At 41.0% G+C, this 27,347-nt stretch overlaps 1 protein-coding gene across 24 annotated transcripts in view; it reads left to right on the plus strand.

Moving 5' to 3' along the window:
- Positions 1–27,347, plus strand: part of SYTL2 (synaptotagmin like 2) — a 122,576-nt gene that overhangs the window by 55,876 nt on the left and 39,353 nt on the right. For 16 of the 24 annotated variants that reach the window (XR_002517147.2, XM_009187049.4, XM_021926374.2 and 13 more), the window contains 6 exons: positions 1,974–2,464; positions 11,856–12,007; positions 14,504–14,639; positions 22,891–22,972; positions 23,911–24,025; positions 25,786–26,589. Coding sequence is in view for 23 of the 24 variants with exons in the window: in XM_009187049.4 (XP_009185313.2) it covers positions 2,364–2,464; positions 11,856–12,007; positions 14,504–14,639; positions 22,891–22,972; positions 23,911–24,025; positions 25,786–26,589 (1,390 nt within the window). In the remaining variant the exon portion in view is untranslated. The remainder of the gene's footprint in view (positions 1–1,973; positions 2,465–11,855; positions 12,008–14,503; positions 14,640–22,890; positions 22,973–23,910; positions 24,026–25,785; positions 26,590–27,347) is intronic. The other 8 variants (XM_031653068.1, XM_021926391.2, XM_021926377.2 and 5 more) reach the window with 1 other exon arrangement.

Here is a 27,347-nt window from a genome sequence, read left to right on the forward strand (position 1 = left end):
ATTTACAGCCTATGCTTGTACCACATTTGCTAACATTCCATTGGCCAAAGTGAGTCACAGGCCAAGCCCAACATTAGGAGGGTAGGGATGAATTCTTTGCTTACTCTAGTGGGAACATGATAGTATAGTTCTGTTACAAGGAGGGAGTGAAGAGTTAGGAATAATCATCGAATCTGCTGCAGCTTTAACTAGGGGTATGGAAGTTACGGAAGGCTTCATGGAGGTGGTAACTTTGATCTGTCTTGAAGGGTAAGTAGTTTTCAAGATGAACAAGCAGGTAGTAGCATATGCAAGCACATGCAAATTAAAATAAAATAAAGTAAGGTCTTAATATTTATTTGAGTAATTACTGTGGGCAGTATGCAAAGAGCTAGAGGAAATTAAAACAAAGGTCATTAGATTCCCTGTCAATGAAGCCCAAACTTCATGGGGGGAGATCAGAAAGAGACATAATACAAAAGAAACATATTACTAAATATAGTCTTATTCAGCTGGATGGAACAAAAGTGTAAACTCAGAGAGGAAGCTAGAATATATTTTTAGTAGCTATTTTTGGTACAGAATGCAAGACATGTGCTCTTTTTATATTCATTATTCCATTTAATCCTTACAATCTGTGAGGAACAACCTAATGTCAAGTACAAATGAGAAAACAGCTTCACAGTGGTTGGTAACTTGCCCAATTACTTATAGCTAGCAAGTGGTAGAAGGATAACTTCCCAGTAATTCTTTTTTTCAAGTAATTAATTTTTATGGATTTTATTCACTAGTGTACATACTCTTTTATTCTTAAGCAGGGCTGCTTTAACATTTTATTTTATTTTATTTATTTATTTATTTTGATAAGGAGTCTTACTCTGTAGCCCAGGCTGGAGTGCAGTGGTGCGATCTCGGCTCACTGCAACCTCCGCCTCCTGGGTTCAAGCGATTCTCCGGCCTCAGCCTCCTGAGTAGCTGGGATTACAGGTATGTGCCACCACGCCCAGCTAATTTTTGTATTTTTTAGTAGAGACGAGGTTTCACCATGTTGGTCAGGCTGGTCTTGAACTCCTGATGACCTCAGGTGATCCATCTGCCTTGGCCTCCCAAAGTGCTAGGATTACAGGCATGAGCCACTGTGCCCGGCCTGCTTTAAAATTTACTAAAGGTTTTTAGTGTGTATATGCAGCACTGCACTTGTTAAAAGTGCCCCAACCTTGAGTAGATCACGTCCGAATTTCTGTAGGGCTGTGTCATTCTTCAGTTCTCACTTCCTTCCCATTACATATGTATTGAAGATGCCTCAAAGAAAATGGGATTCTTGCACATTGTGCAACTGAAAAATCCTCGCTTTGGATGGTAAAGTGTTTGAAATTTTGCCTCTTCCTCTCCCCCAGTTTATATACCCACACAGGTAGGTGTTTTTCCCCTGAGAAATGAAGGCAGACAAGCTTGTTAGGTTCCTTTAGGCCCAGAAAAGGTTAGCAGTGGGACTGGATGAAGAATAACAATTCTCACTCTTCTGCACACTATCTCTACCTAATACTAGTTCTCCTCTTATTATGGAGCTCATATATGGTACAGTGGAATGTTCCTACTTGTAAAGAGGTGAGCATTAAAAATTTTTATTTCTAATTTCTTGCCTGACCACTGGAATCACATATCCCTGATCTTACTGACCTTCAACATGACTTTTTAGCCTAGCATCCCCAGAGTTTGCAGAGAGAGAATCAGTTCTTTTTGAAACCATTCTTTACTCAGGTGGATCGTTAAACATTGACAGGCATTTTTGTGTGTTCTCCATCTTGGCGGTCTGGAATTGGGTTGAAGCATGTTTCATGACCCATTTACCATTTGCTTAGGAAGCCGGCTGAACAGGTTTCCTTGATCTCAGAGACCATCTCGCATGGCCATTTAAAAACCTTGTAGTAATGAGTAGTGCTTATAGGAACTACCTCTCACTGTCTGGTGTTTGCTGTCTCATGATTCCCCAGGTAGGTGATGCTCTGATGCTGCCCCTCCTTGTGAATTGATGACGGGTACAGAGAGAGAATAAACTGCGTCTAAGACGGAACCAGAGAAAGAGTGTGCTGGGAGCCACCGTAGGAACAAGCGACCTGTCTGGCAAGGAATACAGCATCCTTCTGAGAGCCTCTTCTCGACATTATCCCACAGACCAAGACTTCCTTGTGGGAAATAACACTTAGGATCTTGCTATCAGCTGCCCTAAACTTTTGCTGAGCCAAAATAAGACTTTTGCTGCAGAACTGAACAAGATATTTCATTTTTGTGTCTTTTAATCTTCCTGGTTGCAGTCTTAGTTATTCAGCCCTGAGAATTTTGAGTCACATTTGTTGCTATTATTTTTGCATGCACTTTTCAAAATGATTGACTTAAGCTTCCTGACTGAAGAGGAACAAGAGGCCATCATGAAGGTTTTGCAACGGGATGCTGCTCTGAAGAGGGCCGAAGAAGAGAGAGTCAGGTAAGAGACCAGAGAAGCCCTTGGGCATGAGGGAAGGAAGAGGCAGTCTGTACGAAAATAGGACACTGGGTTTTTTTTTCCAACTGTAAGTGGTAGTTCTGACTTGGAGGCTGAATTTATGGATTCCAATTTTAGGTTCACTTCCTGGACAAAACATTTTTCCTCTTGGTGCCTCTTAATTTATCCTACTGGACTCCTACCAGAAATAGGGTCTTGATTAAAGACCTAACTAAATTCCTTTAACTTATTAAATACTGTGATAAAAATGAAATGTATACAACCACATACATCTACATTCATGGGTGTGTGTGTATATTTCTATCCACTTAAAAAAACTGGATCTACTTCTTTTTAACTGAATCATGAACCAAATTAGAATTTTAAAATTTTTTTAGAATTTTGAAAAGAAAAGTAGCTCACATTTCTGCATGCTTTCAGAAAGGTTGGAATTGGTTTTAATGGCACAATTGAAAGTATTCTCTGAGCCAATTTTTCATTTGTCTTGGGTCGCATAAAGAGGAGTGGCAAGTTTGATACACTATTCTTGTTGGGTGGAACCCAAATGTTGCATGTCAATATTCCTACCACTTTCGTTCACCTTTGCGGTCGAACAAGCACTAGGCCAGAATGCTGAAGAACTTGACTTTATCCAGGCCCTGCCATTTACTGCCTGTGTAATCTTGGGCTTTGAAGGCAGTGACAAGCTTCCTGAATGTAAGTTAGTAGTATTAATTTTATGATTCTCACCCCAGGAGTTATCCGAAAGGAGCATAAGATATGTTCTTACTTCCTGGGACACAAGACCGTGAATAATGGCTTTATTTTTACCATTTCCATATTTTGACACTGATTTAACATGGATGATTTATAAAAGAACATGCTAAAATTCACTTCAAACACTACAGAATGTCTGATTATGACTACTAAAATAACTTCTATATAGACAGTATTTAACAAGTTGCAAAGGACTTAACATGCCCATTATTTTTTATGAGCTCACATACTGTTTTGCAGTTGGTGGGTGGAGTGGGATATAATTACCCCATTTGATGTGTGAGGAAGTTGACTTTGAGACAAGTCAGTTGACTTGCCCAATATCACACAACTGGTAGGTGTCAGAAGTGAGAATCAAATCCCAGTCTTAGGTACTCATTTGTTAGCTCCACTTCCTCTGCCTGAGAAAACAATGACAGACAGGCTATCCCAGGACCTGGCAATGGAGGAAGGGGCTGTGTCATGGTATGAAGTAGGACACTGAGCTATGATGACAAGCAGTGGCTGTAGGTAGTGGGGAATCATGCTGTTCCTCAAAGGTACCTTGCAATGCTCCACGCACCTGGATGGGGCTCTGCTGTGCCTTCTTTGCAGATGGTGTGCCTTGAACAGTGTCCCCAGGAGAGATGAAGGATTGTCACTAACCCAGGCATTAGAGCCTCTCAGTAGCATTAATCCTCTACCCATTCACAGTTTATAAGGCCCTGTTATGAATGTTATCCTCTTATGTTCCTCACAGCTACCCTGACATTTGTCTAAGCAGGGACTATTGTACCCATTTGGGAGTAAAGGCAGGAGGTGGGGGAGCATAGAGAAAACATTGATTCTTTAAGCATAAGTGGAAATGGAATTTCCTTTATCCTCTCAAAAGAAAAGATGGGGAGAGGACTTAGAAAACAGTAGAGCTGGGACTGCACCGACTCCCTCTTTCCACCTCAGGATGTGGGCCCGTGCATTTTGGAGAGGTGCGAGTACCTTTGATTCCTTCTGCTCAGGAGGTGTTATTTATGGTCTGCAATTCTCCCCCTCTAGATAGTCAGCTTACAAGGAGAAAGCCTCCTTTCATTCCCTCCCTCCCTTCTATCTTTTCCTGGCACCTGGGATTCCAAACTGCTAAGTCTTGCCTGTAGTTCTGATTCTGTATGAATAGAGTGAAGGTGTTTCTTGGGCACTTGCATTGGTTGATGAAAATATCCTAAAAAAATGCAAAGTTCTGCCTGCAACTGGGCCTTGTAAGGGCTGTGAGTGTGTACCTTCTGGCATCAGCCAATCTACAACTTCAGCAAAAATGGTGTGAGTCCCTTCCTAGTGTTGGTGTTGCAGACGCTCCTTCTGTCTGTTGTTTCTGAAGGTGCCCCAGCAGCTGCCACTGGTGCTGCCTTTGTGTTTTGCTTTTGTGAATAAATGACAGGAAGAAGGTTTGGATTGATGAAAGCCCTGGTGTGAGTCAAACCCTCCCTACCATCACTTTCCCAATAGACTTTCTAGTTAGGCACCATGCACCTCATGTAGACTTGGCCATGGGCAGTTTCAGGACCCTGGAGCTGGGGAGCAGTGACGGTGCACAGATAGATGGCAGACCTATGGCTTGTTGACCTTGAAAAAGGCCCAACTCATAGCCTGAACCCCTCTTTGCTTTAGGCCTGAAGGGACTTGTGGGGATGATTTGGAGGTGGTTCTGCTCCTGGGATGGTGGAACCAGAACTGGATCTCTGAAAATGTTACTCTACGGGCTTTTGTTTGTCAGCGCCTTTTCCATTCCATTGCTATTTGTCTTTGCCTCTTCCACCAGAGTTATAGCCTAATAACTCTGAAAGTTTTTTTTGTTGTTGTTGTTCCGTATCAGTCATTTTACAGAAAAAGAATTTTAAAGCCCAGAAAGGGTAAATGACTTGCCCAGGTCCACACAGCAAGTCAGTGCCAAAGCCGTGATGAGAAAAGCTGTTGGACCAGTGCTTTTCCCTCTGCTCTACTCTGCTCATCATTGTTATTCTTTCAGAAAGGAACAGCAAGGGTTTCATCATGACGTAAAGAACTCTGCTGCATGGAACTGGAGATGAAACTGACATGCGTTTGCATCTCATTCCTACCACTAATGAACTGTGTTTCACTGGGCAAGTTATTTAACCTCTCTGAGCCTCAACTCAGAGTGGGCATGATCATAATACTACATTTAAATTTGAAAGATTAAAGTCAGGATTAAGTAAAATAATTTTTAGGAAGTGAGAGATAGGGAGAGATTTGGTAAAAGATACAAAATTACAGTGACCTGATCACTATATGTTATGTATATCAAAACATCACTGTTTCCTCATGAATATATATAATTATTATTTGTTAATTAAATTAAAAATAATTTTTAATCTTCCTGGCACATAATATGTGATAGTTCATTTTAATTCCTTTATTCACACCACTCTACCTATACCTCTAGACAGGGACAGGAGATTCTAGTTAGTAGACTGATTCCTTAGAAGGAAATTACTCCTAAAACTCTTAATTATTTAATGTAGTAGAACTTAATTGAGCACCTGTGAAGTACAAGGAACTGCTCTGGACAATGATATGAAGAGAATTCTAGGGTGATTGAAAACATGGCCCCAGCTCTCAAGGAATTTACTATCTAATGACCTTTATCCATTGAATGGATTATCAGTTGCAAATTTAAAATCTCAGTTTTGTTTCCCTAACATGACTTTACAATGCCCCAGTCCTCCTAGGTGTTATTCAGCTTAGAAACACATTATATAATTACATCAACCCAATCAAAACATCATTAGAAAGGCTTTATTACTAAAATTCAGAATTTTCTTTTAAATACTAATGTTTTATAGACTTTGGAGTATAACTCTCCCGTAGCCACGAGGACATCACTAATGGATACATCACTGTTGCCCACAAGACCAGATATCTATGGCTCTAGATGAGATCTGGCATTCAAATGGAAATATTGCCATTCCTAATATATCCAGTGCTTTGACTTATTCACAACCAAGCTCATTCAAGATACTTTGGAGATGATTTAGTTTATATGTTACTTCCCATCTCTTTATTTATTTTTAATTTCTTTAAAAAAGATTTTCTCTGTGTCACCCAGGCTGGAGTACAGTGGGGCAATCATAGCTCACTGCAGCCTTGAACTCTTGGGCTCAAGTGATCCTCCTGTCTCCCAAGTAGCTAAAACCACACGTGTGTACTACCACATCCAGCTAATTAAAAAAAAGGTTTTGTTACCTCCCATCTTGATTTCATGGATAGGAAAAATGAGTGTTGCACAGAGACATATCCAGTTCCTAAATCACTTGGTCTGTTCATGGTAGAACATGGACTTGTACCCAAGGAAATAGTCACTGGGGTGTCTCTGGAGTACAGCTGAGACAATAACGGTTCCAGATCACTGTTGCTACCACACTGTCTTTTATGCTGCTCCACTACCTGTAGCCATAAGTACTGGACCCAGTTATTACCATGTATCGCTACACAGCCTGCTTCCCTAGCTCCCATGTGGAGACATTTCACAGACTAGCAGTGAAGGAGACATTAGGGTGGATTCTTTCTTTCTCTTCCACCCCTATCCTGTGTTTTCTCTCTTGCTGCCCTGCCCCACCTTTAAGGAAACATAACCATACATACACATATGTAATTTTAGTCTTTTATGGTTTGAAAATCACATACTCAAAAGGTGGCATTTCCTGTGCTTTGCGTCACACTGCCAGCAGGAAATTGCTGCTCATGTCTGTCTGTACACCACTGCATCCCCCACCCCCATATACACACAACCACATCTACGGCGATGGGTGTTTTTGCAGTAGATATGATCTCAACCGCCACCACATCTTATGATTCTCAGCTGCCTCCTTAGAATTAGTTGTTTTTCTTTTTCTTTTTTTTTAAATGAAGGCAGTTGTCATTGAAGAACTAATTTCCAGGACCTCTCATGGTGTTTTTCTGTCAAAGCAAAGGGGAAAGGAACCAATATTTGTCAGGGACTGTACATGGATCTTCACATGGATTTTCCTGTTTCATCTTCAAAACAGTCTAGCTGAATCCACTTAACAGATGAGGAGATAGGGTTGAAGAGGGTAACTGCCCTGCAGGATTGAAGCCTTGCTGATCCAACGTCAAAGCCTGTGCACTTTCCTTACACTGTGCTGCCTCTCAGCAGACTGCAGAGACCTATGATATGTCATGTAAAAGATGTATATTTCTTGTTTTCCACTGTAAGGAAGTTTTGCAGTTTGTTTTCCATGTGTTGGTTTTCAGATTCTTCATCAAAGATTGAGTTCCTTGGGAGAAAGAGTGAAGTGTGACAGCCATCTTAGAAACCAGAATCATGTTTGGCTCTCTGAGGCAGGACTGGGTAGTAGAAAGTGTGTTGGCTGGGAGTCAGGCTGGCTTCTGCTGCCAGCTCTGTGTGACCTTGGGCAAGCCTCTTAACTTCTCTGAGCCGCTATCATTTAATCTAGAAAGTGAGGCCATTTGTAACTATCTAAGAATATACTGGGCAAGATGAAAAAAGAAAGGCTGGAGAATGGACCAGTCAGCCTATCTGGCCAGCAGCTGTCCACCGTTGACTAGATACTATCAACCAGGTCCTGCAGATGATGTTCGAGCTTTGGCTAGTTCTGTTGAGTAGCTGGAAGCTGAGGTGTACATAAGTGAGCACAAGGAGTAAAGGGGTAGGCTGAGGGCAAAGGTGTTGAATACAGCCCAGAGGGCATTTCTGCTCTTCTGGCTTTCCTTTGTAAGTGCTCACACTCTTGGCATGAAAAGGAGTTGACATTGGCAGTTAGGGGTGTTGTTAGAATTTTTAATGTCCAATTCCAAGCAGATGACTGGTATGGGAATTAATGAGTCAGTGAACAAATAACCAGACAGGGCTTAGATATGGCTTTTAGCATACAGAAGAGGTAAAATAGCCATCTTTTGCAATGGGTGAAATTCTTTGAACAACATGGTGAAATTGTAAGGATGAAATGATAAGAGGCATGTTAAGTGTCAGATGTGTGGTTCAGCACAAAGCAGATACTGTTTGCTAGCTGAAGGAATGGGAGAATGAATGAGAGAATGACCAGGACATCCTGTCTGGGAGGCCAGCAGGCCAGTGTACTTTCTGGATTGAGTGCTCTTCTTCAGCCCTCACTTCTGCCCACCTGCCCACCGGTGTTTACTGAGCATCTTCTCTCTGCTTAATTCTCTGCTAAACATAACGTGTGTGTGTGGAGAGGATGGTAAAGGATAAATGTCAGTCCCAAGAAATTTACCCGTTTCTCTCTTCATCTAGATGGTACAATAATTAGAGAATCAAATGCTCATTTGATTGATGTAATTAGAGTTCAGAAAAAATGAGAGATGAACATGGGCTGGAAAACGAGAAATTTTTTTTTTTTTTTTTGAGACGGAGTCTCGCTCTGTCTCCCAGGCTGGAGTGCAGTGGCACGATCTCAGCTCACTGCAAGCTCCGCCTCCTGGGTTCACGCCATTCTCCGGCCTCAACCTCCCGAGTAGCTGGGACTACAGGTGCCCACCACCGCGCCCGGCTAATATTTTGAAGTTTTTCGTAGAGATGGGGTTTCACCGTGTAAACCAGGATAGTCTCAATCTCCTGACCTCGTGATCCGCCCGCTTTGGCCTCCCAAAGTGCTGGGATTACAGGCATGAGCCACCATGCCCAGCCGAAAATGAGATTTTAACAGCAGCACTAGATAGTGGGATTTTAAAAATAATCTACATCTTTACAAAACTTAAACTTTGATGTTATACATATGGATTTATCTACGAAATATTACTAGTGACTAAGATAGAATAGAAGTTGATTATTAAACCTAGTAGTGACAGTCATGTTAGGAAATATGTAAGTGGCACTTAACTACATTTGAAAGAGTCTCCTGTTCTTTTGCCACTTTAAAACAAGTGAGCCAGAAACCCTTTCCTTAGTATAATGGCTACCAGCCTTTGTAGGGGCCATGTGTTTCAGGGGGTTGACATACAACCTGTGCTCATTGTGCATTGATCACGGGTTTATAGACAGTCATTTAGGCAGGAACAGATCAAGAGTTGCACAAGAATCCCCACAAAGTACATTTTAGTTGAAAAACAAAAAGAAACAATCTTATGAAAAGAAATTGGGTGTTGTTCTGCTATAAGGGTTTGTGGCCTCCTTCAACAAGAATGCTGACCGACACCACATTTCATGATGTTTTTTCCTGTTCTGATGAGAGATGAGCATGTCCTGCTACATCAGGAGGAGACACCATCATTTTGACTAGATCTAAGGTTCACTTAATCTCAGCAGTGACAGGATATTCTTGATCTCTTGCCTGACTCAGACAGGATGGCTGCTGAGCATTTATTTATTCTTTGATTTATTCACTCAACAGTTATTGGGTATCAGCTCTGTTCCAGGCTCCGTGCTAGGTGCTGGCATTACAAAGGTGATTAAGACATAGTCCTCACCTTCAAGGAATTTGCAAAGTCCACAGATTAGTGAGTACAACAGATGTGCAAACAGATCATTGGAATGTGATATAGTAAGGGCTGAAGTGGAGGTGCTGTGCGAGCATGGAAAAGGAGAAACTGTAATAACTGTGCCCTCCTGAGTTAGGGAAGGCTTCCCAGTGAGGCAGTGTTTGAGCTGGATCTGAAGGATGAGGAGCAACGGGCTGGACAGAGAAGTGAGGGAAAGACATCCCATGAAACTTCACATTAATTGGCCTTGTAGCAAGATCTAGGCAGTACTAAGTACTTTCAGTTAAACATCTCAATCATCTCAGAAGTCCTGGAGGATAGGTCTTATTTTCCCTGATCCTTAAAAACAAGGAGACTGAAGCTTAGAGGAGTTCGATAAACTGCCCAAGATCCCATCTAGGAAGGGTCGGAACTGAGATTTGGATGTAATTTGGGGAGCCTTGAAAACCCAGAGTCTTTCTGCCACAACTTCCTGCCTCTGTCATCTACAGAGGTCACAGAAGAGCATTGGAGAATAGTAAGAAGCCGAGCATGCTGGCAAGTGGGGTATGGGCATGAGTGTTGGAAAAATGAATCTGAAAAGGTAACCTGAAGCCTTTTTAGGTGGTCAGGAGCCTCATCTGATATTCCTCCACTCTTCAAGAACTGAATAAATACCCCCTATTTTCCAGACACTAAACAAAGATGTATTGAGTACAGACCCTGCCCCCAGGAACTCACTGACCAGGGAGAAGTAGAAGAACTTCTCCATTCTGGAACTGAACTCAAACTTGGTCCTTTTGGGAGGAGAAAGCAAAGGTTCGCCAACAGTCCAGCAGTTGTTTGCTCTGCTGGAAACCTTAGGCAGTGTCAAACCATTAGGAACATTTAATAAAAGCCATGATCTCATTGCTGACTGAGAACTATGAAGTGATGATGCTCTCCCTCTCATGGTTTGTAGATGGGCTGTCATGACAAGGAGAGGAAGTTCCTGTAAGAGTTCACTCTGGGTGGAAGGACACTCTCCAGGCACGCTTGGGAGAGAGGAGACATTCTTGCTAGACCTGAGATAACTGCTCCCCCTCTTCTTCCCACTCCCAGGTGTGCCAGTGTGCAACCCTTACATGCAGCGCTGCTGCCACCTTGGCCCATTCACATTCTCTGCCTGAAACACTTTGATTTGCTAATTGAGGAAGAGTGCATATTAGTTTGAATGACTATCTTAAAACTCTCTTGGATTTATGTAGCACTTTATCTTCCAAGAGTATAGTGTTCCCTTACAGCTTTTATTCCACTTTATTCTAAGTATATCTCTACAAACAAGAGAGATTTTGTGATGTTTTTATTTTATTGAGATGGATAGAGAGATGGAGAGGTTAAGACTTGTCAATTAGAACAAAGTTTTTAGGGAAGTTTTGGGAGGGCAGACTGTCTTGTTTGTTCTTTAGGTTTTAGTTTTTCAGTAAGCATGAATAATTGTGAAACTCTTAAATACAGTATCTGCACAAATGGAACTTGCCTGTACACACTCCTCCTCAATTTTGGTCTTCCCTGATTCCAGCAGCTTTTTAAAGGTTCCTTCCCCTAACAATAAGCATAAGAGGCACCACCCCTCCTCCACAGGCTTCCAGGAAAGTCTCTGATAAACTCATATCATGCAAAATGGAAAGGACTGATGAGCTAATGACTACCCCATCCAGTGTTTATTAGGTGCCAGGGAGATGCAGAGAGCTATTGCATGAATTCACTTAGTTAAACCTCATAGAAACCCCAATTTTAAAGTCCAAAGGTTACTATTAGTAATGCTTTTTTATGGATAAGGAAACCAAGGCTTAGGGAAGCCTACCGTATTATCCCTCCCTGGGGTATTTGCATTTGAACAGCAGACACTGAAGAATGCAGGCAGAAAGTGAATCTGCTCTTGAGAAATTTCAGGCATCATATGGGAGTCATGGATTAAACCTTTATTTGAAAAAATGTTGGCCTTGTCTTCTCTGACTTTTCAAAGGCGAACATACCTGCATTAGTCATCTGGGAAGTTTTTGGGATCATCTGAAATATTAAAGCTCCATTTTAGCTGTATGTTTACACATGTCTTTATGCAGTGTCACAATGAGCTCATTTATTTACTGTGGGTTCTCAGCAAACTAAAGCTCTTTTCCTTTTGTAGACATTTGCCTGAAAAAATTAAGGATGACCAGCAGCTGAAGAATATGAGTGGCCAATGGTTTTATGAAGCCAAGGCAAAAAGGCACAGAGACAAAATCCATGGCGCAGATATCATCAGAGCATCTATGAGAAAGAAGAGGCCCCAGGTAGCAGGTGAGTTGACTTGGCTAGTGCATTTACAACCAGCATTCGTTTGGGAAGAAAGAGCTGGGAGAAGGGAATGGTGTCAGAAATCTGCTGATGGAAATCATTTGGATGTATGCTTTTCGTAATGCGTGGCCCTCTACTTTAAAATTCCCTTGCCTTGGATTTGGATGGATGAGGGCAGAGCTAAGTGACTCAGTGTGGTGTAGAGGAACATAGGAAGCCCTTTAGGTGCCCTCTTGAATTACAGTAGCATAGATAACTGGGGCCTGTAAGGGATCTACCACCTCTTCTTTGGCTTTTAACTCTGAAGATTCAGAATCTTCCGAGTAAAGTGAAGGGCTTAGACAAAAAGATATCAGCCTCTCTGTTCAGTGATCTTAACATATGGTAGTACTTTCTTAATTAACCAAGTATATTATTTAAGAGACTGTAAAGGCATTTTTTTAATGGAAAACCCTTCTTATTTATATGATTAAACAAAAATAAATTAAGCTGCATAGGAACAATTTTAAAGTCGAGAGAAACATCGACTTTGTTTTGAGGCTGTAGTAGCTGACGCAGCATCTCCTTGCTACCTACTTCAGCCTTCTCTGTGAACCACAGTGATACATTCAAAAGCCTGTGAGCTCACACAGGAGTTTTTAAACACTTTTCCATTAGTTTTTCACCTGCTCATTGCCTGCCATGTCTGTGGCCTGCAATAGTAACATTTAAAAGTGAAAGTCAAAAGAGGGGGAAATAAAAATGCCAACCAACCAAAAACCCACTTTAGCCTAAAGGTTTGGGGGGAAATCTTTACTTCTCCACCCATCTACTGAATTGATGGGATTTATACTATCATGGCAATGCCCATTTAAAAGTGGCAAAGGCAGCCAGCATCCCACCCCAAATGGGCTTGTAGCATGGTTTCTGTGGCCAGAGGGGTTACTATGATAGTGCATATTCCTTATATCATGGCACTATTTTTATGTCTTTTTTTTTTTTTTTTTTTAATAGAGTCTTACTATTTTGGCCAGGCTGGTCTCCAACTACTGGCCTCAAGCAATCTTCCTGCCTCACCCTCCCAAAGTGCTGCAATTAAAGACATAAGCCACCATGCCTGGCGAAGGCAATATTTTGAGGGCTTGTTTTAAATTCTGTTGAGTTCATTAAATACTTACTGGTTGCCTTCTCTCTAACTCTGGCTTAGTCCATGTAAAGCCTTGTCAAGGTCTACCTTATACTCAATAAGGAAAATAGCTATCACCTTTTGAGCATCTAATATACAATAGACATTTAATCTCTATTATTTCTGATTGTTGCAGTAATCCTGTAAGGTAGGCATTATTTCCCCCATTCTATACATGGGACATATGGAGCTCAGAGAAGTTAAGTAACTTGCCTGAGATCACATAATTGGCAAATGGCAGAGCCAGGATTTCAAAGTATTTCTGAATTAGTGCCATACTCCTTGCAGATAAAGACTGACTGCTTAGTATGTACAGGGCATTTTTTGCAGCCCCCTTGCTTTTCAAAATCACCCAGACCTTAAGAAATCTTGAGGGGTACTGGTTAGTACCAGGGGACCCCATTTTGCAGATGAAGAAACTAGACTTATGTGTAACAGGACCTGTGGGGGGATACTGTCCTGGAATGTGGGTATTTAGAAATTGGAAGCTCCAGCACTGCTTCACCCTTATTATTGATGAAAGTATTCTGGGCACTTACTGGCTCTGTGGCCTTAGGCAAGTTTCTTGAACTTTTTGATTCTCAATTTTCAAATCTGTATACTTGGAAAATAGCTTTCACCTCATAGAATAATGCATGCAAAGAACTCAGCACTGTGCCTGGTAGTTATCATTCAGTTGATGCTAATTATCAGAGATGTTCAGGTAAAGAGTGAGTGCTGGATGTTCAGAGGCAAAAAGAGTTTATTTTCTGAAGCAGGAGCACAGAATTTTTATGGGGGCTCTGACATCTGAGCTGGGATTGAAGAGTGTGTAATTTTGGATTTGTAGAGACTATGGGGAGGAGGAGAAGGCAGTGGAGGAAGACATTCCTAGACCATAATCATTTGTTCCCCTTTGTATCTTAGAGCACATACAAGATATTTCAGCACATTGTAGCTATTCAGTAAATGCTTGGTAATGATGGTGCTTCTATCCCACTGAGGACTTCCTGCCCTGAGCATCCCCTGGCCATGCACATTTAGACCTGACCCCAACTCAGTTCAGATTAACCTAGAGGCAGTCAGAATTTTGCTTTAATGGTCTCTGGAGTTACTCGCACATTTAAAGGTATGCTCATTCTCTCAGGAGACTCTGCTTGGGGAAATCTAATGTGGGAATTTATTGACTTCTCTTTTAGATGTAATTCTGATCAACTGCTTAGATCCAGTGATTGCCTTGGCACTGGGAAGGCCTGAGGTTCAGGTTCAAGCCTTCACTGATAAGAGCTGATAAGAGAGTTGTAGGTCATGGAGGTGAGAGATAACCTTCCTGTCTTTATTGTTTCCTGTTTCAGCTGAGCAGAGTAAAGACAGAGCAAATGGGACAAAGGAAAGCTGGGTGAATAATGTCAACAAAGATGCTTTACTTCCTCCAGAGCTGGCTGGCGTTGTAGAAGAGCCAGAAGAAGATGCAGCACCAGCAAGCCCAAGGTGAGGCAAAGCTTCTGGGGGAGAGCTGCTGCATGTAGCTTTCATGGCCTCGGGTGTCACATGGGCAGAATGGCAGTCTATGAGTACAAATGCCAGACTGGGGTTATAGGCAAGGGGGAGGGGCAGTGTATGAGAGAATTCTGGGCCCCGATGCAGATGAAGCCCAAGTAGTACTCTTTCTCAGCTTTCAGAATTTCCAACAAATCTACATCTTAAATAAAATAAAAATGTTAAGTGGTGATTTCTTGCAGCACCAGCAAGAGCTGTTTTTATTTCTCCCATGGATTTCTACTTAGAGTAGAATGAAGAGGTACTTCAAAATGACTTTGGAGAATAAGTCATTTCAGGGAAAAGATAAATTATGATCAGATTGTAACAGCCTAGTGCAATGGAAGAAGCTCAAGCACAAGAACCAGACAGATGTGAATTCAATTCCTGAATCTGCCGTTTATTAGCCATTTGACTATGGGCAAGACATTTAACCTTTCTGAGTCTATACTGTTAACTATGGCTAGGAACAATAATGTATACCTGAAAAGCTATGGTAAGAATTAGTGATAAGGTATGTAGAATACCTGGCATGATAGATACTCAGTAAATGCCTCTTAAGGATATAGATTATCTTCAATATTATGGTCCTGGGGTTTTTTGGTGTTTTTCCTGCATGTTGTTATCTGACTAATCAAAATGTACATTTGTACATCCTTGCTGAGATGCAGCCAATTGTGGGATTACTTTGCTATAAACCTTTTGAGCCATAATGATTTGTTTTTAGGTATTTAAGGATATTCTCATTGGTGTCTGTTCCTTGAGGGCATAGTTGTTACCCTTTAGTGAGAGGGGCAGTTGCCTTTTATCTGTAGCTCCTCAATTAAGTTAGTTCAATTCGGAGTCTCTAACTGGGATGAAGTTGATGAATTTACTGGTGGGATGTCACTGAATCAGGGTCCAAGGCTGAAGCACCTGAGAATGGGGATATTTCTAGCATAGTTTATAGGTGTCAGGGAGGGTATATAAGTACCAATAGGAGTTTTAAAGTCAAATATTAGTAAAGATATGTCACGTGGATAATGGAATACTGACTCTATGGGCACTCTAAGGGTACCCTTTATTTATCTATTTCCCATTTGGAAAGGGGATCATTTTGTTTCCCATGAATGGCAGGCTGCACTGTTTCCCCTCTGGGACTATTTGTAATTTTCTTTTGTATCTGTAGAGGCCATCTTGGCTGGGGATAAAACACCTTAATAGTAGTCACTAATTGATAATGTGACCTTGCAGTAGTACTGACTTAACTCCTTGGACTTTTATTTCCTCAGCTTTAAAATGGGAGTAATAATATTAATAGTTTTCTAGAAGAATTACTGAGAATTTAATTAGCTAGTGAATATAGAATTCCCAGTGCAGGCCATTAGCATGTAATAAGTGCTCAAGAAATGGAAGCATGAGCTCTTGCCTACATGCAAGATATTTCAGGAAGCCCAGGAAAGAGTGTGAAGGACACACTATTCTGTTCCCCTGGGTGACTCCCCACTTGCCACCTGCCTATAGTCTCTCTAATGGAATGAAGGCCTTCCTTCATAAAGAAATATGAGACCTAAAATATTACCATGTTAAAGAAAACCCAAAGGGAGAGAACATAGTTATTTATATTTACCACCAAGGAGCTGAGAGACGCTCTTAAGAGTTGGCTTTGATGGGGACTGGGGAGCACTAGAGCACTGACCGACTGAGGGAGGAGGGAGCAGGTGCCACAGAAGGGGAAAGGAGATGATTTGGGAGCATCAGAGACAAATAGCTCATTGCCCCATTTTATCTGGGTCAGACTTTCCATCCTTCTTCTAGGAACTTATTCTATCTTAATGGGCCTGAGGGACAGAGGTGCCATTGCCTTCATAGCCTAACTTTTTCTTCATGAACCATGAGGCTGGTGGGTATTTTCCCACTCTTCCTCAACTTTTGAGGCTAGTAACATAGCATTCAAGATTAGCATCTCCATTATTTTCTGCATTCCTTGTGTGACTTCAGGCAAGTCTTTCAGGTCTCATCTGTAAATCAGAACAGAATTGCCTCACCAGGATATAGTGAGATTAAATGACACAGGGCATGGGAATCACTCAGCATTTCTCAGGAAGAAAGAAAATTGGCCATTTTCCCGTGGCATGAAAATTTTTATTATTACATGGATGAAGTGTGGTTGAGAAGGCAAGAATAAAGATGTTAGATGTATTCCGGATGCTTTGCTCATTAAAGGCCAATCCTGTAACACATGCCATGGGTGATAATTATCCAGAAAGTTAGAATGAGCTATTTTTTACTTCCTTCTTTCAATATTAGAAACTACTACCTTACTCAGTATCAAGTTCCTGCAATGTTTCTTACCTATACTTTAACCTTTGTGAACTGGGTGTGTTAAGTGTATTTTGGGGCCTGTACTTTTAGACTAAGTGAACTTTAATAGAATGACTCAGTACCTGTCAATATTTTCTTAGCCAGGAGTCAGAAGTTGGGGAGTGTAAGGTAATAGGCTGGTTATTGTAGTTTCTGGAGTTTTGCTAATATGCTCTGTTGCAACATCTTTCTTTCTGTTGTGGGCACAATTCTGTGGGGTCACAGAATTTTACTTCACACATGAAGAAGTAAAACACTGTGGGTACCCAGCATGTAGTCAAGCATTGGCAGCTGCCTGCATTCTTTCTGAACTCACCTTTGTTTGCACCTGGAGCACAAGGAAACAGAGAGGTTTATGAGCAGAGGAGAAGAAAATAAGGCTTGTTCTGGAGTAGCAAAAGGAAAACCCTGAATGCTCACATTTCTAGTTCTGTTTACAGACTTTTCAGGTGGGCATTGTTGGTTGGACCAGCACTTCATAAACCCTTTGTAGTAAAGGACTAGTTTTGTTTCATTTTAAAGTTTTTATTTCTAATCATCACAGATTGATATCTTTTGTAAAATATAATGAGAATGAATACTAGAAAAATGAAATACAGAAAACAACAGTGGCATGCAAAGATAAGCCCATTGATCATGTTTGCTATAAATAGTTCTTCAGCACATAGCCTCCATTTCTGTACTTATCTCATTATGAACCAGTGACAAACAGTTCATGGATGGGCACTGGTCCATGAACCATATGCTGATAGCACATTGTGCGCCCCCAACAACAGAAAATAACTGTTGAATATGTACACAGTAATCCACAGGACATGGCTGAGCCTAGGTGGGGAGTACAGAATGAAGACTCATCCCATGAAGGTCAGAACCCTGTCCATAAATGAGGTATAATGTTTCCTGACTATCAAAGTAGGCCTGTTCTGGTTTTACTAAGAAGCTCTCACTTCAGAAGTGTCCCCATGAGCCCTGGCGATTATAGAAAAATAGAGGAGAATTTGAGGGCCCTCTCAGATTTGCATCGCTGTGACAGAAGAGCATTCAAGATGGAGAACTAGACAGCAGGAGGTAACCTATAAAACTCTGTGTGGCCATGCCCCCTCCTTGGCTTGTAAGGGGGCTTGGCTGCTGCACAGGTTTGTAATGTCTAGTAATCAAACATCTCTAGAGAATGTCTCCCAAATGAGTTCAGGGAGAACAAGATAAACCCTTCACAGTGGTATTTCAGTCCATGGCATTGACAGGCTTTCTTCTGAGCACTTACCTATAAAATGGCAAGAAAATGATAAATTTCTTTGCAAGCAAAACTGTGCATTTACACCTAACTTTGTTTTTGGTAGAATTAAAACACTATTTGGTAAGTCTTTGTGCTTCATTGCCTGTGCCTCAGGGATGCTTCTGACACCAGTCTCCTTCTTACCCTCTGTTGAAAAGAACCGATCAATTACAGACACATCTTTAGCTCTTAGTTTTCCCACACAATGCTCTTTTTCCTGAAAGTCTTTAGTAGATATTAATTTCCCTCTCCCAGAAGGATTAGCTATTGCGTTTACCCCTAGTATTAAGATGAGTGTAAGGTACCTAGCTTGCTCCCAAAGGCAGGGTAGAGATGAGCCAATCTGAGATAATGCATCTGATGTTTTTTCCTGGGATTGATAGCAAATCTAGTAATGTGAAGATTTCATTTCTTGGAGGCCTGGCCTACAAAGTCATTTATATTGAGCTCTTAAAATAATTCTTCTTAATCCTATAAGATCTCAGATTTACTCAGTTGTGGTAGGAATAGTTTCACTGTGACATAAAAATGCCTCATACTTTTATATCTGCGTTCAGTAACTCTGTAGCCTGAACTGTGGGAACACTGGAGAACTATGTATACTCACAAGTAATATTTTACTTAAAGAAATACTGACTTGAAGGGCTTCACATAAGATATTTTCTAATTTGCTTCCCTCATTCCATCCCTGAGCCATCTCTTCATTTGTTTGCTCATTTGTTCATGCTTCATTAAGTGCCAACACATCCAGCACAGTTCTGGGTGCTGGGGATGAGACACAGCTTGAGCCCTCAAGGAACTCACAGTACAAAGGGAGAGATTAAAACAACAAAAAACAAGTCAACAACACTTGTAAAATTTGTTTCTGGTTCTATAAACAACATTTAAGCTAAAAAAGAAAACCTCAGAAAAAGGCACATCTGCTATTATTTTTAACTGTTTTAGAGAGAATGACTGGTGAAGGTTGAAAAAATTTTTTTAAATGACTTCACGTGCATAGAAGCACTTTGTGGCTGGATATAGCAGGCAGCTGCCTGTGTGGTATAATTTTAAGACAGCTGTAAAACTTCTTCCCCCAGTGGCCCTTCCACAGTACCTGATGTTATTTATTCTTTTTAGTTAAGATTTCAAAGACTTGTATTAGAATGAAGATGCTTTTAGGAGGGGCACCCTTAACAAAGTAAACTAATTCTGTCTTAGTGCTGCTTTTAATGTCGCAGATCCTTTTTTGAAGAGTGCCTGAGGGAAGAAAGTTACAGAACACAGGGTGTGGAATTTGGCTTGCTTCATAGTTTAAAAATCTTATCATGTGGAATGTATTGAGTATCTTTTATATTCAGGACACAGTCTACTACCCTCTGAGAGGAATTCTAAGAAACAGAAGACACAGTATCTGGCTCTATTCTGTATTCTCTTAGGAAAAATAATACAACTATTTATGAAAATCTGACCACATGATAGCAAATAGTGCCAGGAAGAAAGGAAATTCCTAATTCAAAGTACCAATAAAATGTGCCGCAATAATTGAGGCAAGAGAGACGTACTCCTAGCCTGGTTGATACAAAAGGTAAGATTTGGACTGCACATGAAGAGTATAGGGATGATTTGGGTAGACAAAGAAAGCAAAAAGAAAACACTTACAGGGAGGGACTGGGGAATAGGTTAAGTGGAAATAGCCGAGTCAGGTGAGTTTCTGAGGCAGTAAGTAGATTGACCATTTTGTTTGGCATGAAGGGTCAACAGAAAGGAAGAATAGAAAAGTATATTGGGGCAGATGGTGGATGGTCTCCAGTACCTTGCCGAGGAGTTCAGACTTCATTCCACAGGTCTTGAGGATCCTGCAAAGGTAAGGAACAGAAGAAAGACACCATCAAAGTTGCATTTTGGACCATCCCAGCATAGTGGTAGAATGTAGAATGGTTTAGGAGAGTGGAACTTGGGAGTCAGGAAGCTAGATGTCAGGCCAATAGGGTTGACACAAATAAAGGAGGTGTCAGTAGAGGTAGAAAAGAAGAAACAGATGTGGGAGTCCCCAGGAGGGAAGAATCACCCAGACTTGTCTCCAGTCCTGTTGCCACAAACTACTGCTTTAATGCAAGAAACCAGAGGCAGTATAGCCTAACCATTACCATGATTGTCTTTGGAGTCAGACACACCTGAGTTCAAATCCCCAGCTCTTTTCCCAATTTTGTGACATCAAGCAGGTTACTTAACCTCTGTGAACCTCAGTTTTTTCATAAGTGAGATGGAGAGAATGATAGATAACTCAGAGAGATGATGCAAAGATCAATTGAGAATAAGATGGTTGCGGTACTGATTGCCCAATAAAAGACAGACAAGCAAAACATTATAGTATCCCTTGAGAAAAACAAAGCTACTAGGAAGTAGCTGCATTTTCAGACAAAATTTGAGGCAATAAGACTCTTGTTTTAATTTTTTCCTATTAAGCAGACTGTAAACTTTAACTGAGTATCCCACCCTCATCCCAATTTGTCCCTATCCCAACCACAAGGTAACCCAGTATATCCTGTGTGTTTCTAGTATTTTAGTGTCTGACCATGTGTTCTGTTTTGTTTCTTCCTCTCTTTTTCTTTCTGAATAGCAGAAACAGGCATTTTGTTTAATACCTAAATAATCTGCCTCATTATAGTTTGGCAAATAATGTGGATTAAAAAAAAAAAAAGCCAGCCTGCTGCCTACTATCTGTGGCTGCTTCTCCTGGCACTGGCTCAGTTAGCCCTCATTTATTTAGCCATTCACCAGTTATGTATCAGGCACTGTGCAAGGCACTGCAGGGGATAGAAAGATGTTTGAGATACTCTTGAGGGATCTCCCACGTTACTATGCGAGGTAAGATATGTATACACAGAAGAGGTTACATAGTAGACATGAAATGCATAGCTAGATACAGCTCAGTAAGGGAGAGACCTCATCTCTAGGAGGTAGGGACTACATGATATGCAATATGGGCTGTTGAGGCTGGTGGCCTGGAGGCACAGGAACTGGAATTCCAGGGAGCAGAGGGAGAAGGATATAGACACTCTGCTTATCCTTTTTTTTTTTTTTTTTTTTTTTTTTTGAGACGGAGTCTTACTCTGTCGCCCAGGCTGGAGTGCAATGGCCGGATCTCAGCTCACTGCAAGCTCCGCCTCCCAGGTTTACGCCATTCTCCTGCCTCAGCCTCCCGAGTAGCTGGGACTACAGGCGCCCACCACCTCGCCCGGCTAGTTTTTTGTATTTTTTAGTAGAGACGGGGTTTCACTGTGTTAGCCAGGATGGTCTCGATCTCCTGACCTCGTGATCCGCCCGTCTCGGCCTCCCAAAGTGCTGGGATTACAGGCTTGAGCCACCGCGCCCGGCCTCTGCTTATCCTTTAGGCTTGGTGAGTGGGAAGGGGAATGGAGAAAGATGGTGGGAAAAGATGGGTGTGCCGTAGAGACCCCCAACCATCAGCACTTGGCTCAGGTCTTCTGATTATGTGACTGCTTTATTTACTAAGGAAGATTATGCAGAACACTCTGAGAAACTGAGCATAGCATCAGCGATAGGGATGTTGTTCCTCATATCACCCACTGGCTTCTAAAAATGACACTCAAGAGAAATTGCTTTCTGATTCTGAGCTATTGGTTGTTTTTATTGTACAGAGACTGAATTATATCAGTGACTAGGTTTCTTTTTTCACTTCTGTTGCTAGATAGCTTGATTCAAGTTTGTGCACACCTGTTACAGGAATGAAGGACTCCTGTAATGTGTCTATTAGCCTTAATTCTGGGTCCATTATACATTCCTGTTCTGTTCCCTCCCCTTTCCCTCCCATCCTCTATTTCCCCCTTTCTTGCCTCTATGTAATCAGGTTGTATTTTATATCCTTCTGCTCATCTGCTATAATCCCTTTCTGGAACAATGAGGAGAGTAATGAAAGGAAGAATGACTTCCTCAAGAGCTCAACCGTTCCTTGGGAGTAATTGTGTAAAAATAGCAATTGAAGTACAGAGATAAAGAAAAGAAATGAGGCTGCAGGAACATCTAGCCCATGGTTTTAGTGACAATAATCTTGGTTGAGGTTCTGTGGCCTTGGGGGCAAATTGCTCCTCTCCTCTCCAGGACTTTGGTTCCTTGCTTCGTGGGGAAAAGCAGGAATCTTCCCCCAACTTCCACAAACTAAGGTATTTTCCCAGCTCCTGACTCTGTGATGCCACTGAGAAAACTGGTGGTGGTAACAGGACACGAAGGCTTCAGCCAATAGCGACTTCGCCTCCTGTGCCTGAGGCAAGGCCACTGGAGCAGGAAGTTCCTCTCCACAGCCAGGGCCTCCATGACCCTCGTTTGCCCTTCTCAATAGCCAAGGGCGTGGTGGTTCTGGAGGGAGCCTGCCCACCTCACTTGTCTCCACTCACTCTTGCCTTACCCTCACTCTGGCGCTGTCCTGTCCCTGGGATAGGGAATCATTCTCTAGAGAATCCTTCTTCTTCCTCTGCACCAGCTTCTTCTCCTAGCCTGCTGATAGCTTTCCTCTTCAGAGGCATAATTTATGATTCCTCAAAAGGTGAGGTTTTATTCTTTGAATTATTGTTTCTTTTACAGTTCCAGTGTGGTAAATCCAGCTTCCACTGTGATTGATATGTCCCAGGAAAACACAAAGAAACCAAATGTGTCTCCAGAGAAGGTAGATTGAGCCCAGATTTTGAAAATCTCATATTTGTTAGGAATGCCATTTTTCCTCATTGTGTCAAAGCACCACAAAGAGAATTTTGTAGAACAGTTTTTTGGTACCAAACACAGGTAATTTTTACTATTTAGTTTAAGAAGTCACTCTCGTGGTGGAAAAAGTGGATTGGTCACTGCATTGCTGAAGACCCAGATTTCTTGCCCTAAAGGGTAAAAAGTCTGAAGCTATTTGGTGCTGCTGCTGCTTTTTAGCATTTGGAATAAGGCTTGTTAGTTCCATGTCAGTCCTTATTCCTATATTCCTATGCATAGCTTCTTAAATCTCTGTTAGAGAGCTGCTTCTGGGAGAGAATTGCTAATTTATTAAACTGTAGACAGTAAACATTGCTATTGAGTCCTATATTAATTTTTAAAACCTCTATTGATACCATTTTTATCATTAGAATTGATGATAATAATAATGACTGTGAAACACTTCAGGATACCTAAAATGTCTTCGAAATCTTTAGGAAAGGTCAATTATAGTTGTATTTTGTACAGCTGTGATCTAGCAGACTGAGAGTCTGGCGTGGTAGAAGAAGCACTGGTGGGACTCTGACCTGATTACAGACCCAAGTTTCCTTTGACCTTGATCTGGTCTTTGCTATATCCAGGGTCAAGTTTTTTCACCTGTAAAATGTGGAATTTTGATTTAAGTGCCTGATTCTGAGCTCACTTTGTAGGACTCTGGGTTTGCATATATTTTATATAATTTTTATATGGCATATATGGTAATTCTGTGCTAAGTAGATTAATCAGGACAACTGTTTTTCAAACATGCCAAATAATGGAGTTTATGGGATAAAACTATCAAAATTGAAGATAATAGGCATTTGCCAACACTGAGGTGCTGTCATGACATTTAAAATAAGTTTAATAAATAATATTTGTCCCCAGCAGAGGAAGAATCCATTTAACAGCTCCAAGTTGCCAGAAGGTCACTCGTCACAACAAACTAAAAATGAACAGTCAAAAAATGGAAGAACTGGTTTATTTCAGACTTCAAAAGAGGGTAAATATTTTTATGAACTTGATATTTTTATCTTTGTTATCTGTGGACAAAGGGAAATTCTCAGAGTTCCTTTCACTCAAATAACTTCCAAGAGAAAGTGAAAAGTCCTGATGGTTTTCTTATTTTACTATGCTTGTTGGTTTCCTTCCTGAGGGAGAGGAAGCAGAAATTTTAGAAACTGACAGTTCACACATTCCAGTCTCAGAACTGCGACTTGTTATGTGACCTCCATCGTGTCTTGGATACCCTCATCAGTAAATTGGGAGATTTTTTCACCCAAGACATTCAGTCTTCCACTTAACAGTATTTATTGGATGCCTACTGTGTGCCCACAAAGTTCTTTTAAAAGGGCTTGCCTCAAGAAGAAAAAGCCTGTTGACAATGTTATGATCCTCTAATCTGTAATTCTCAGCCCAGCAGCCCACCAGCGTTTGATCATGTTTGTGGCTTAATTGATGTAAGTCAGCCTGCTATGGAATATTATCATTTTTGCATACCGTTAAGAGGAAATGCTAAACATTTCAAGTCTCCTCAAAAGCAACTTGAAGAAGATTCCACAAGCATTAAAGAGTGGTTAGGGGTAGAGAATTAACGAACAGTGGAGCTGGGATTTTCAACTAGCATGTTTGAATATTAATATACTTTCCATTGGGCACGTTTTATATTACATAAAATATTTTATAGAAAAAAAACACTGGAACATGTTAGATGTTTATTTTTAACTTTTTTTTTTTTTTTTGGCAATGGAGTCCCACTCTGTTGCCCAGGCTGGAGTGCAGTGGTGCAATCTCCGCTCACTGCAACCTCTGCCTCCCGGGTTCAAGGGCTTCTTGTGCCTCAGCCTCCTGAGTAGCTGGGACTACAGGCTTGCACTATCATGCCTGCCTAATTTTTGTATTTTTAGTAGAGATGAGGTTTCACCCTTTTGGCCAGGCTGGTCTCAAACTCCTGGACTCAAGTGATCCACCCATCTTGGCTTCCCAGTGTGCTGGGATTACAGGTGTGAGCCACTGTGCTTGGCCTGTTTTTAACTTTTTGACAAAAATAAATTTTGTTTTAGGTAATGGGGTTTTATTTTTATTTTAATTGAATTTCCTTTTCTTTTCTGATTTCTGCAGGTGAATTTAAGTGACTTCTATGTTTTTCTTTAAGCCTCTTTGGAGAAATTTTCTTTTCATTCCTAAAAAAACTTTCTGTATTGGGTGTAAAATATCACAAACTGTATAAAGCACAGTAATCTTAAATGTACAGTGCAATGAAGTTTATACATGATTTTTCGAATAGACGTTATTTTTTAGAGCAGTTTTAGGTTCACAATATTGAGCAAAAGATACAGACATTTTCCATATACACCCTCTCCCTACACAGGCATAACCTCCCTCATTATCAACATTCCCCATGAGAATGGTGCATTTGTTACAACTGATGAACCACACTGAGACATCACTATTACCCAAAGCACATCATTTACATCGGCGTTCACTCTTAGCGTTGTACATTCTGTGGGTTTTGACAAATGTGTAATAGTGTGTGGCCACCATTGTAGTATCATAGAGTAGTTTCAGTGCCTTAAAAGTCCTCTGTGCTCCAATACATGAATTTTTAAAGGCTTTTCACATTAGGCCTCTACTTATGCTACCTACTTTACTGTTTTTAATATTTTAATAGTTTTACTAAGTGTAGGTTAAGTTTATGACAGGTATTTTAAATTATGTATTACTCTCCATATGATATATCACTCACTGTGTTTTAATTTTCAGATGAATTGTCAGAGTCAAAAGAAAAGTCAGCTGTCACAGATACTTCAATCCAAAAGTTAGAGAAATCAAAGCAGACTGTGCCAGGCCTTTCAAATGGGTCCCAAATCAAGGCTCCAATCCCCAAAGCCAGGAAGATGATCTACAAATCAACTGATTTAAACAAAGATGATAACCAGTCTTTTCCTAGACAAAGGACAGACTCCCTGAAAGCGAGAGGGGCTCCGAGAGGAATCCTCAAGCGTAACTCCAGTTCCAGTAGCACAGACTCAGAAACCCTTCGTTATAATCACAGCTTTGAACCCAAAAGCAAAATTGTGTCACCTGGCCTAACCATCCATGAGAGAATTTCTGAGAAGGAGCATTCTTTAGAAGACAGCTCTTCCCCAAACTCCCTGGAGCCATTAAAGCATGTGAGATTCTCTGCAGTGAAGGATGAGCTTCCACAGAGTCCTGGGCTAATCCATGGCCAGGAAGTAGGAGAATTTAGTGTTTTAGAATCTGACAGGTTGAAAAATGGAACAGAAGATGCAGGGGACACAGAGGAGTTTCAGAGTGACCCTAAGCCTTCTCAATACGGAAGGTCTTTGCTTTTTCATCAGTCAGCCTCAAGCCCAAATGTATCAAAAAGTGAAACACATCAGCCAGTGACTTCTGGTTCTTTTCCAATTAATGGGCTCCATTCTCATTCAGAAGTTTTAGCTGCAAGACCACAGTCCATGGAGAATTCACCAACCATCAATGAACACAAAGATAAATCATCAGAATTAACAAGACTTGAATCTGTATTACCCAGAAGCCCTGCTGGTAAGAGAGTTGTCACTACTAGATTATAAAAACTCGGTGGGCTTGGAATGCCCAGGCCAGCTAGTCCTGTAGAAGCCCAATTTAACCTTCTAGGCATTCCATCTACAGTTCAGACAGATGCCACTGGAAATGTTTATGCCTCTTGTTTATTTCTCAATCACCAATAATTAAAAGTAACCAGGATAGCACAGTTTCTGGCCCATTATGCTTTACCCTAATATATATATAACCATATCAATTATTTAAACAAATGACAATGTTTTTAGTTAAATCAAGGTGGAATAGAGTAAGAAAGAATTACTGTCATTAGCTAGTACCTTGGTACAGGGTAAATGTATTATTACTCACCTAATGCAAATTTAGTAATTACAATTTTAGCAAACTTTGGTTTCTTTTGTAATCTCAAGAGAACCTTCACTTTCTTAGTGTCAAAGGTTGGGAAACTAGACTTTGAGGCCTTACTATGCAAAAGTGTCAGACTTGGCCTGCTCAGGCCTCCAGCCATTTGTTCTTAGGCTTTAAAAGCTCTGAAGGCACTTTCTCTTTCAGCTGGTATGAGTTGAGAGGCAAAGAGGGTACTGCTTTTCCCTGCTAACTAGCCTTGTCTTGAAGGTCCTACCACTCTCAGGGGATGACTCAAACTACTTTTACACCTATATGATCATGAAGTAATCATAATGTTTTATGATCATAATTTCTTATGTTTTTTTAGAAAAACAGAAACAATAGAAAAAGCCATGCTGTGTACCCTCTGCCAT

The sequence above is a fragment of the Papio anubis genome, chromosome 12, assembly GCF_008728515.1.
Source record: "Papio anubis isolate 15944 chromosome 12, Panubis1.0, whole genome shotgun sequence".
NCBI lineage: Eukaryota > Metazoa > Chordata > Mammalia > Primates > Cercopithecidae > Papio > Papio anubis.